The sequence below is a fragment of the Trachurus japonicus genome, chromosome 5, assembly GCF_045865225.1.
Source record: "Trachurus japonicus isolate A0001 chromosome 5, Traja_1.0".
Classification (NCBI taxonomy): Eukaryota; Metazoa; Chordata; class Actinopteri; order Carangiformes; family Carangidae; genus Trachurus; species Trachurus japonicus.
In genome coordinates, this window is record NC_140911.1 from 23,942,180 (window position 1) to 23,954,748 (window position 12,569).

General features: G+C 42.5%; 1 protein-coding gene across 3 annotated transcripts in view; it reads right to left on the minus strand.

Moving 5' to 3' along the window:
• Positions 1-10,318, minus strand: part of flnba (filamin B a) — a 62,557-nt gene extending 52,239 nt beyond the window's left edge. For all 3 annotated transcript variants that reach the window (XM_085776841.1, XM_085776840.1, XM_085776839.1), the window contains exon 1: positions 9,856-10,318. In XM_085776841.1, the coding sequence (XP_085632967.1) occupies positions 9,856-10,147 (292 nt within the window). In that variant the 5' untranslated portion in view covers positions 10,148-10,318. The remainder of the gene's footprint in view (positions 1-9,855) is intronic.
• Positions 10,319-12,569: the final 2,251 nt, after the last annotated feature.

Below are 12,569 nucleotides of genomic sequence, written 5' to 3' on the forward strand. Positions count from 1 at the left end.
ACGGTCACAAAGACTGAATAAAACACCTGAGAAGTGTGTGTGTGTGTGTGTGTGTGTGTGTGTGTAACGTCTTAGAGACATAGCGTCTTGAAGACTCAAATTTCCAGAGGAAATGAAAGTGGTTTATGAACCGTTCAGTGGCTTGAACTCAAGTTCATGTCCATATTATTGTTTTAAGTTCACTGCAGATCTACTCCATCATTAGATAGAAGTATCTGGGTTGCCATGACGTTTTGCACAGGCATTAATGGTCCGAGGACGAACACTGAAGACTTACAGTAGGTGATCAGATTCACAGCTGAGGTTTTGAGTGAAATGAATCTCTAGAGTTGCACATGGCCTTAAGTTAAATGACAAAGACGAAGAGGACAAAGATGAAGACATAAAAGAGGAAGGAGGGGGAGAACAAGGAGAAGAACAAGATGAAGGAGGAGGAGGAGAAAGAGTAGAACAAAAATAAGGAGGAGAAAGAGAGGAAGAAGAAGGAGGACGACAAAAACAAACGAGGGGAAAAAATAACAACAACAACATGACCAGACGTCAGCCTCAGCAAGACTTTGTGTTTTGTGCCGTTAGCTCTGAACGCGGAAGCTGCTAATGGCCGACACAGCTTAAAGGGACTAAGAGGAGTTTCGGAAAGCAAAGTATTTTCACACTACATTTCCCATGAGCCTCCGCGCGCACGGTGAAATTGTTGGACCGGCGCAACATTTACCAAGAATGTTTTGATTGATCAAGAACGAAAGTCGGCGGTTCGAAGACGATCAGATACTGTTGTAGTTCCGATCATAAACGATGCCAACTAGCGATTTGGTTTCCCACAACTCGCCGGGCAGCGTCTGGGAAACCAAATGCTGGGCGAGCCGACCACTAAGTAATAATATCAAAATAACTATAAGACAAAACAATATATTTATTAAAAATGGACCCATTAACAAGTGTGTAACATAGATTCATCAACATTAATATGAGACTTTTTTATAACCAAAAGCAAACTGCTCTGTGTCTTTAAAGGACAATTCCAGGCAAATTCAACCTGGGGCTCTAGTTTCCTAATACAGTATTTTAGGTCTCAAAGAAGGAATCTGAAGATTTTCTTTTTAATCGTCCTGTTATGCAGCTACGGTAGCTGTCCCTGCATCGCCACGGCAGCGTATAATGGGAGCTCATGGATCTCAGGCTGTTTACATCCCACAAAAACCCAAAAAATACAGGTAGGAAGCAATCTGTTCTATCAACTCGGAGGCACAACGTTTTCGTAGCAGTAAGAGTTGATATTCCTTTAACATGAGCAGCTGTCGACCTGATCTGGGCCAGATGAGTGTGTGGGTCTGTATCAGTCTGGTGTGTGTGAGCGGCGGCGGCCACCTTCACCCTCCGTGCGTGACGTGTTCACAGACGGCGTGTTTCGTTCTCACAGTCTCTTATCTCTCATCTTTCTCACAGGACCTGAAGGCAGCGTGAGGCAGCTCTGGGTCATTAGAGTTATGTGACACTTCCCCTTCAAGGCGACCACACCCCCTCCTCCGGTCGGCTCCAGCCAATCACGGACTATGTTTACCGAGGTAACCATAGCAACAGGTGGAATGTACCTCATCCCATGCCGACCTTAGTACACTTCACTCCCCCTGTGTGTCTATGTGTGTGTGTGTGTGTGTGTGTGTGTGTCTTCTCTTTATCTTGACACTCTTCGTTTCTTTATCATGACGAAAGAGAAAAACAATGTTGCCACATCAGTTTCAGCTGAATCTGATCCTAGATCTGGTTTCTGTCACTTCTACAGTCTTCATGCTGCAGACCGAGGTCTTCACGGGTCCACTCAGCCCTCAGGGACCCAGACCCAGAAACTCCTCTTACTCTGATCTAGAGTCTTGCTGCAGGTCCTAGATCTATAGAGTGAAATACTCTCAACTAACTGAGAAGTATCATCAATACTTATTGATGAAATCATAACAATACATTTTCTTTCAGCTTTTTGTTTTATATAATTCAGTCTTCCTTACAATTATATGCACAGTTATTACATCTGCCTTCTCTACAAAAAGTTACATGAAACTACAAACCTTTCAGTACAAGCCATTTCAATGTTTGGAGTAATGTTACAAGTAAATGATTCGTTATTAGTAAATTCAATATGCATGTTCTCTATGTGCCTGTATGGGTTCTCTCCAGGTTCTGTGTTTGTAAAATAGGAGGTAGAGATCATAGAAGGAAAGATAATGATGATTATTATTATGATTATCATCATTGCTATTATTACCATTATTTACACCTGAATAAACCAGGTCAGTTACTTTGGGGTGGAGATAAAACAAGGTGACTCAGAAACAGGATATAAAGCTACCAACAGCACAACAACATTAATATAAACAACAACAATGTCCCCATTCACAAATGAGCAGGTGTCAGCTGAATGACGCTTTAGAGGGGAGACTGTAGCTGAAACTACTGCAAAATAAAAACCATCCCTGCTGGTCAAAGAAAACTCTACACAAACTACACATGACACACACACACACACACACACACACACACACACAGAGTGACAGACTGAAACCAAGCGTCTTCGCTGTCCAAGTTTAATGAGGCGAGGACTGTTGTTGACACACAGCTCCAAGGCAACGAGGGGCCGAGAATGAAAGAGAGTGAAAGGGAGAGAGAGAGAGAGTGTGTGTGTGTGTGTGTGTGTGTGTGTGTGTGTGTGTGTGTGTGGTATCACTCAGTTAATATGTCACAGAGAGAGAGTGTGTAGCAGCAAACTGTTGACTACACGTCAGCAGACACTCAGAGCAGCAAATTACAACTATGTGTTTTGTTTGTTTCTTTAAAATGCATCTTTTTGTCCAAATCATAAGAATGCACTGATCCAGAATCAGCGTCGATACTGAGCTGATTGATACGATCAGAGATCAGTGTTATATTAGTATATATATATTATATATATATATTATATTATATTATTAGTGTTCCATCAAATGCAGAGCGGATCAGAGCCGCCCTGTTCACCTGATGAAGCTCCTCCTACTCCGACGCCATTGTGTTATGACCTCTGCTCATTGCTGGTCAACGGGTCCAAGCATGGGTCCTCCCACGGTAACCACGGTGACACCCCGGCTACGACCACAGTGTTGATGTTGGTGATGTTTCACAGACATAATGTCTTTATATCTCGCCAAGCGAATGCCTTTTTGTCTGGGTCAGAAACACAAACACTTGGTCGTCTGTTGAGGCGGCGGTCGACGGTGACCGGCTGTGGTCACAACAAGAGTCGCGGCAGCAGCTACGGCCCAAGTTTTCCAGCAGTTTTTTTCCTCCACACCTTCAGTTTGTGACATAGTAACATTTCCAGAGGCTGAGCTAAAGAAGTGGACGAGGTCTGAATCACTGCTGCACTATAAACTGTGACAGATACGTTTACACAAGGAGCTACAGTCAGTCAGGTACTCCTCAAAAACACAGCCTGGAGGCAGTGAGGCTATGTGTGTGTGTGTGTGTGTGTGTGTGTGTGTGTGTGTGTGTGTGTGTGTGTGTGTGTGTGTGTGTGTGTGTGTGTGTGTGTGTGTGTGTCTGTCCCCATGATGTCATAAAAACAAGTATGTGTGTGTGTGTGTGTGTGTGTGACTGAGGTCAAAGTTAAGGTCATAACTGAACTGAAAGCTACAGATCCCGTTAGGCCTGTTCTTAGTTTTTCTTCTGGCTCCTTAAACAAACACACACACACATACACGCGCACACAGAAGTAGGACAGCGGACAGCAGCCGTTATGTGTATAATGCAACACTGCAGTTTCTTCCTGCAAAAGCCTCAGAGCTCGTTCCAGCGGCTTGGTCTAATTGCTGGTGGGAAGAACGTCACTGGACTTGGACTGACTTTATCCAACCATGATGCAACAGCAGGTTTTTTTCTGGCCACTTGGGCTCAGCAGCAGAAACACACTGCTGCTGTCATGTCATCAAACTTTACGTTAATATTACAAACTGTCGTGTCTTCCGGCAGATGCAGAGCAACACTATCATTGATTTGATTCATGTTTATAAACCACTGATGAATGTAACGCCAAGACTGGACTCTTTTAGCTCCGATTTTGGTCTCAACCCTCAAAACATCTGGCTCTTGAGCTACTAAACGCTCCAGCAGCTGTAAGTGGACAGTGACCTTTCTGAGCTTGTGCCCTGAATAGGTTCATTCTTGAAGTGGCGCCTTTCACATTTGAGCCATTGCCATCATAAAAACACAGACCTGGAATAACCTCCAGATTAAGTCCCGCCTCCGACCAGCTTTATGCCAAAGCTAAAAATGTTCTTTTGTACACTGTCGTCTACTCCTTTCAGCTTTGTTTAGCACATTATTTAGTTTCTACTACACAGTCACTGTTTGGGTCCGTCTCTGTCTCTGATAAACCCACTGTGGATCCAGAGGTGCACATGAACCAAACCAGGACCAAGAGCAAAGACAACTCTGAAGTCCCATTCATCAGGCGGACACAAACACAGCTCCAGTGGGAGGATAATGTTGCTCATTCTGCTGGTTGTGAAAAACAGACGACCTGCCACACTCTCAGTCTGAAGCCTCTGTCCCACTTCAACACACCTGTCTGCACAAGTGGATGGACAACACCCTCTTTATGTAACAACTCTACACACTAACACACATACACACACCCCTGTGGTGCATTTAAGGGCCATTCTGTTTTTTTTGGCTTCCCTTTTAAATCAACTCACATGAGAGGCAGTGTGTGTGTTAAAGGAGGTCAGTAATCTGATTCTTGAGCGATAACAGTGCGAGAGGCTAAAGATAAAAAACTCAGATTATCCACTGACTTATTCTGTTTGAGCTACACAACTCTGTCTGACAACAGTAAACGTCTCCTTCCCACGCCCACGCCCCCTCCCCCTCTCTCTCTCCTCCTACTCTTCCTGTCATGCCGGTGAGGCATCTGACAAACTAACGTTACCTGTGTAGCCATGCTGGAATCTGTCCAACATGTCCACACTCCAACTTGTTGTTTTTACCTTTTGTATGAACCAAGGGTTTTTATTCTTTCCATAAAATGTACAAACTCCTACGTGTAGATAAAATACATTTAATCAGGACATGATTGTACATTTTACTGTTTAACAGTATAATGTCACTGCAACCTGCCTCATCCAAACAGTTGTGGTGTCCACCCCTCTCTGAATATTTCATATTATCACCATCATTATTGTTGTTCATTGATGCTAGTGTTCCTCTCTTAGTCATTGTTTTTGTTGTTGCTTCTACGTTTCGTTCTTCGTTATCATTACTGTCGTTGTCAATATCTTAATTGTTATTGTCACTGTCTTTATTGTTGCTATTGTTATTGTTCACCCTTGTAATGTTAATTTATTTATGTATTATTGTGTCTACACTCGGTGTGTCACTGTCAGTGCTATGGTTCAGTGCTGGTCGGGTTCTGGTTGAGGCCAGAGACACCTGACTCGCCTCCAGAGTCCAGAGCACAAACATCAACGTGTGTCCTCCCTCCACTCAACGACGCTAAATCATTGAAATCACAAAAGCTCTGGAAGCTGAAACACAGCCAAGTCTGCCTCACAGTGTGTGTGTGTGTTTCTGTGTGTGTGTCCCACCCTCCCAGTCATTTCCTCTCCTCAATGGAAAATCAAACCTCCATAGTTTTACATCAGTGAACACTCCCTCCACCTCAGTGACTCAGGACGTTTCACACTGTGGACACTGGACAACAGTTTGTTTTTTTTATCCTTAACCGCCTGATGGAGCAGAAAAGCTTCTGAGGTCTGGGAGCAGCTCGGCCTGACCAGCGGGCCTGAGGCTCTGAAGGCCGTTTCACCAGCTGCTGAGCTCAGATCAGCTGTGGAAAAATGACGTTCACACTCCGTCCCATGACCACACTGTGAAGTGACGCGTTTCCTCTAACTGCCACAGAGGCAGAGTGCCCGCTAAGAGCACAGGATTGTGGGAGTTTATCAGAGCTCAGAGGGACACACATGGTTAATAAAGACATCCTGTCACTCACAAATAGAAACGCACAACGACCTCTGGAGCAAATGAGTCGCAAAAAACCAAGAGCGGCACAAAAATAACCATCAGGAGTTGAGATGGTTAATCATATTACATAAAGAGAGTTCTTTTTCTGACTTATTGACGTTGACAAAGTTTTGGCAAAAAGGTCACAAACCACAATGTATCACAATATGTTATTACAATATTCCGGATATCACAAAATTATTGCAAAACAGCTATGACAATATTCTATCATCATGGGGCTTAAATGGTTTGGTTTTATGGACCAGTTCCCAGATCAGTGTGACACTGACACTATACTGTAAGAAACTATAGTAATGAACTCCATGTTCTTTCACCACACACGCTGCCACTGCGCTTTAATAACCTCATCCTGTCCCAAGTCGCTCCCCACCTGAGGGTGGAGCTGCACTGCACAGGTACAAAAACCACAATGAAAACTAAATGAATCCCTCTTTATCATGAACTGAATAATGACTGCTGTTTATTCATTAAACAATTTGACCTGAGAGCAAACACACAGATCTTTAAACAAAGGACATGCTGTTCAAGTCCTTTGTCTCAAATGTGAGCAGCTGATTCATCGATCAATCAGCTGTGTGTGTGTGTGTGTGTGTTTTGTGTGCAAACACACACTAATCAGCTGCAACATTAAAACATGTGACAGGTCTGAATGTGGCCGAGTTGAACAATGAAGCTGTGAAATTGAATGGAAACCACAATTTAATCAAATTACATAAGAGTTAACTTTTAATACAGGTCATAGATTTATAATAAAAGCAGTCAGCTGGTTTAATGCTACGGCTGAACAGTGAATACGTCGTCTGAGAGACAGAGAGAGAGAGAGAGAGAGAGAGAGAGAGAGAGAGAGAGAGCAGCCGAGTATGATGAATTGTGGGATACACTCCGAATGCACAAAGAGTGTGTGTTGGCATTTTTCTGACCTTTAGTGCTCAGGACACGAGACACAACCTCAGTGTGAGTCTATGTTTCAGCCGTGAATGACTCTGACACACACACACACACACACACACACACACACACACTATGAACAGACCAACAGCAGCCGCAGACACTTTGCCAGGAAGCAAGAATCTGAGCCTGGAGGTTTTTCATCGTTCCACAAACACACACACACCTGCTCTGACCACAGATATGAGATGAGCTCATTAATAACGACCTGAGATGTTTCTTACACAAGCAGCTGTGTGTGTGTGTGTGTGTGTGTGTGTGTGTGTGTGTGTGTCGGGGTGGGAGGAGGGGGGGGGTTCTGCCCCTACTGTGGCCACTCAACACATCTATACAACAATGTGATAACAACACTATGGGACTTAATGACAAAACAAAGAGGATTATGGGTAGGAAAGATGGATGCTTGGATAGCTGGACTTAACTTGCCCTCGATTCCCAGTAAAAAAAAAGAGAAAAGAAAAGAAAAGAAAAGAAAAGGCAAACGTTTAAAATTATAAAATCAAAAGCTGAAATAAGTCAACGTCCACCAGCTTCATCACCGGTCAGCTCAGCTCTCAGCATGAAGCACTGAACGCCTCAGAGGCTGCAGCTCCGGTCTCTGGACATCGTGGAGCTCCAGGCTTCAACTATTACAACACCAGTGAGCTCTAGTACAAGAGACTAAAGTAATCTGTCAGTACAATCACTCAGTGTAGTGTTGTACTGCAATATGGTTGGTTGAGTGACACTGTATAATACTGAGATGTGTTATTATTACATTGTCCATTACATTTGAGAGACGGCTGATGATAGAAACATGTCTCTTTATCCTTCCTTTACAAGTAATTTAAATAACAACGATAGTGATAGTTTTTTTTTACAACAGCTGCTGGACCTAATGAACCGCTAATGCTAAGTGCACAACTGGTTTAAGTCCACTTTGACCTCTTCTTAATGCAACATTTGAAACCAGCAGAGGCAACAAAACACATGAGAGGAAAATCACAGTTTCTCCTCTTTGGATCATGAAAACAGACCAGTTTCATTTTCAATAACCATCAGCTCATTCACTGATCATGTTCTCAATCAAGAAACCTCTCAGTGTCAGAAAATATTAAAATCTCAGTTCCCGTATAATTTAAACATCTGGTGAGTCCGACGTCACACCGGCGCATTTGACAAATCTGATTAAAGTCATCAATTATCAAAAGTGATGCTGATTTATTCACAATCGATTGACTAGCCAAAGCTGCAAATGAAATTAATTTAAGGGAATGAGAAATACTTTTTGATCTTCATCCATCAGACTGGATTAAATCTTGAACTGCTGAGACAAACTCTGGTTTTTCTTCGCAGAGGAACAAATAGAAAACATTAGAAACCTGACTTAAGCTGCTTGCAACATGTCAGTCCATGTGTCAGCGCTGTGCAGCCTGGGCCAGAGCCAAACATCATTAATTAGCATCAGCAGTGTGCTAATTAAGTTCAGGACACAACTACAACAACAAGCAGCTTGTTAAAGGGGAAAAAAACGCTTCACAGAGCAGAAGAAGTGATGAGCAGATGGAGGCCCATCAGATCACATCCACAGCACCGACTCTGAGGAAATCAGTTTGTGGCTTCATCCAAACTGAGGAAACTTCCCCTCTCCACCTGAAGCCAGGCTCATCAGCGCAGGTGTGTCCTCCCTTTGTGGGAGCCTGCTCATTACATCACACACTGCTGGTGTCAGGTTGAAACTCGAAGACACAACATTTGCCAAACTCCAATCAGAAATCTCTCAGTTTGATGCTGCCAGTGACATGACACGCTGTAATTTATCAGTAATTATCCCTGGCCTCAAACTGTGCTAAAGGATATGGAGAATACATACAGTAAATGACCTTTGATGTATTGAGTGTGATATGGTGCCAGTTTCAAAGCCGTTATGTCCCGACAAGATGTGGAGAGCAACTTCAGGGGTTTACTGGGGGGAAAAAAACTAAATTTCCAAAATACTGGTTTAATTCAGGGCTGTGTATTTGGATCCTATACATTAGTAAAAGACTAATTTACGATGACTCTAATGTCGCTACTGGGCAAAAAGACAATAAACTGAGGGATTTTGTAACAGTTTGGCCTGGAGTCCTTGACACACCTAGGGAGGGCCCATGAAAAAAAAAACTAAAATGAGAACATATCTCATTAAAAAGTTGATTAAAGAATGTAGGCTATGACTTTAAATTTAGGAGGACCTTTGACTCAACATGTTACTTTTGGTTAACAATATAGTGGAAACGCGGGGAAACTTCCACATAAATTAAAGCACAACGGTACAACATGAACTTTGGCCTCAGAGTGAGCATGACACCACATTAACACAAGTGGAGGTTTTGAACATTGAACATCACAGGATCAATACCGACCATTTCTATTAGGCTAAGTATCAACTTTTAAAAGTGGTTTTCCTCCTGATGCCCAGCCCCGCCTCTCACCTGGCCTCAGCAACAACTAACAAAACCTCACATTTTACATGAAATATTTGCTGCTTTGTGCATTAAACAAATGCCGAATTGAAAAGTGTCCCCGACTGATTAAACAGGTATTAATCACAATAATTTAGGATGTATATTAAAGTCTACAATTAAGTCATTGAACTTTAAAATGCTATTTTCTTACTAACAGCCCGTGTCCATGACAGAAAAACAGAGTTCAGGGGCCAAAGAACAGTGAAAACTCAGGGAGAAAACTTTATTGTGAGCAGTAGGCTACTAATATTAATAGATGTATCATCACTGTCATGTGTGGACCCCTCACTACCAGGTGAGCTCACTCTGGGAGCCACATGTCGGACTGTTGTGGAGCCTCAGCCCCGCGTCCATCTGAATGAATGGGACTCACCTATGGAGACCAGCTTGATGTTCTCCTTGTCCAGGAACTCCAGAGCCACGGACACGTTTTCCAGCTTCATCTGCCTGAAGTTGGGCCTCGGGTGGTACTTTCTGAACATCTTCTTGTGGCTCAGGACCTCCAGCAGGGCGATGAGCCTCAGGCCGTCGCCCAGGTCCAGCTGCAGGTCTCCGATCCGCTTGTTGACGCACTTCAGGTGCTCGTTGATCCAGCGGGTGAAGGTGTTCTGCTGGATCTTCTTCCACGGCGCGTCCTCAGCCAGGTCCTTCTCTGTGGCCGGCATGTTTATCGGCTTCTCCTCCAGCTTTCCTTCCACGCTTCTTGTCCGGGGGGTTTGGTTTGAACGGGGCAGAGAGTGGGGCTTTGTCTTCCCGCGGTGTCTCCTCGGAGCAGCCTGTAGGAGGTTTGAAGTTTTCCTGAACCGCACTGAGACTGGCTGGCTGCTGCTGCGTTCAAGTGCCGCTTTGAAAACTCGGACTGTTCAGCTTTTCACTTCTTGTCGGGGTTTGAGGCGTCGCCGGTGTTGTAGCCTACTACTGCCTCCCCTGGATGAAAGTGTTTCATTTATTTGAAACAAAAGTTCGAGAAATCTTCCACAGAAAAAAAAAAATTGAAACCGTCAGAAAACTGTAGGAGAAAAGTGGGTAAAGAAACAGCAAAAAGCAACAACAAGTAACAACAAATGAGGTTCTTCATCATGCTCAACAAATAATCTCAATTGTGTGTAACAAAAACAAAGCATGTAGGCTATTTATGCATTCATGTATCATAATTAGCATGTATTATTCATTATTGTATTATTGGATTATTTCATGTATGATTTATACAAATGCACTGTGTGGTTCTTTTTAATAGCCTATTTCTTGATTGTTAGGAGAAGGACAAGAATGATGTCTGTGAGGAAAACAAATAAGAAAGAAATTAAGACCACAAAACAAAAATTAGCTACCAAAAGGAATTAAAGGATTTTTATGAATGTCAGAAGATGATTGTATAACATTGTTTAATATAGGCTACACAAATTCCAAACCTGTTCGCATAACCTTCAGACTGTGACATCTGAAACAAGTTTTTGATTATATATAGGCTATATATATATATATATATATATATATATATATATATATATATATATATATATATATAGCCTATATATATATTCATCATTGATACTATATTACCGTAGTTTTTATTCATTGGACTTATTCATTTCAATGTCTCCATCGAAAGACAAATCACAAAATCGCCATATTTCCTGTTTCTATAAATGCAGCATCGTGTGGTATGAGGCCATGCTGACTTCGTCAAGGATCGGCTATGAGCACAAACTAGAACCATGCTCCATCTTCTGAGGCCTGTTCCTCCAAGTTCAGCTGTGTCTCCATGTCTCTAGATGTGTTTCTAAGGGAAAACCTGAACTTAAACCACCATAAAAACAAAGTCTCAGTTATGATGGTAAAACATTCACAGTTAGTCACATAAACATAAATAAATAACAAGCTGTAGAAACAGTGTCCTGATTAAACTTACCACTTAAAATAGGGGTAGGCTACAATTGTGATATAACATCCACCAGCATTCCTGTTGTATTTTATGGAAAGCACTTTATACATTTTTTCAAAGGGTGGCATACAGTAAAATTATAATCATTTATAATAATAATGTTAGTTAGAGCTGTCTCATGTCATGCTCACAATATTTAAAGACCCCAAGGGTGTGGCTGGGTGCAGGCTGGGTGGGTGCAGAGCAGCGTAGTCTCCGCCCACCACTCAGAGGCGCATTGCTAATGAGCTGCTGGTGCTCTGCAGAAGGAGAGCCCTGGGAAATGGCACAGGTTTTGTGATTTTGGCTAAAAACTTCATAAATACAATTTAAAAAACCACAGAGAATGCTTTAAAATAACCAAAAAGGATTTGTTGGAGGGGGACTTTAATGACCTTCACTTGTTTTTATTCTTGTCGTATTCTATTTTTACCCTTTTCTTCCTTATTCCTTGTTTCTATTGACAAAGTTAAAGTGTTGTTCTTTTCCGCAGCGTGCTGATGGTTGATGTAATTTTGCTGAGACAAATGAGGAGGAACCTGAGTTCTGCTCCTTGTTTCTGTTCGACAAATACCTCTGTGATGTTCTAACACATCAGTCTCTGTTCATCATCTTCTCATTGGTGACAGATGTTGGTTCATGTTTCCTTTGGATGTCCACCCTCACATCTGTAAGTGGCTACTGAGAGCACATCTGTTTCCACCTGTTTTTTTTTTTTTAACTTCTGACACCTTTGTCATATGAATCAGGAGAAAAATCTCTTCTCCTCAGTTTCCTGCCTGGACCTGTCAGAAAGCTGTGAGCCAGACCTTAATTTACCCTACGTTACACCCGTCTCATAAACATGACATCATCCTGCAGCTGGATGATTGACGCGTGTTTGTCCTGTGAAGACATTTAGCTAATCTTAAAGAACTCTCTCTCACACACACACACAGGTCCAGGCCTGTGTTTGTCTTGCTTGTGTCTGTTTTGCATCATATGGTCTCCTCTGTGGCTGAATGTAACTAAATACATTTACTCTAGTTTGAGTGTTTCCTTTTCTACTCCACACTATACAGAAGTAATCATTTCACTTTATTTGTATGGCACCAAATATAATACACATTATTACAAATCTCCAACAGAGCTGGGCTCAGGGTGGGAGAGGCTGTCTGGACTGA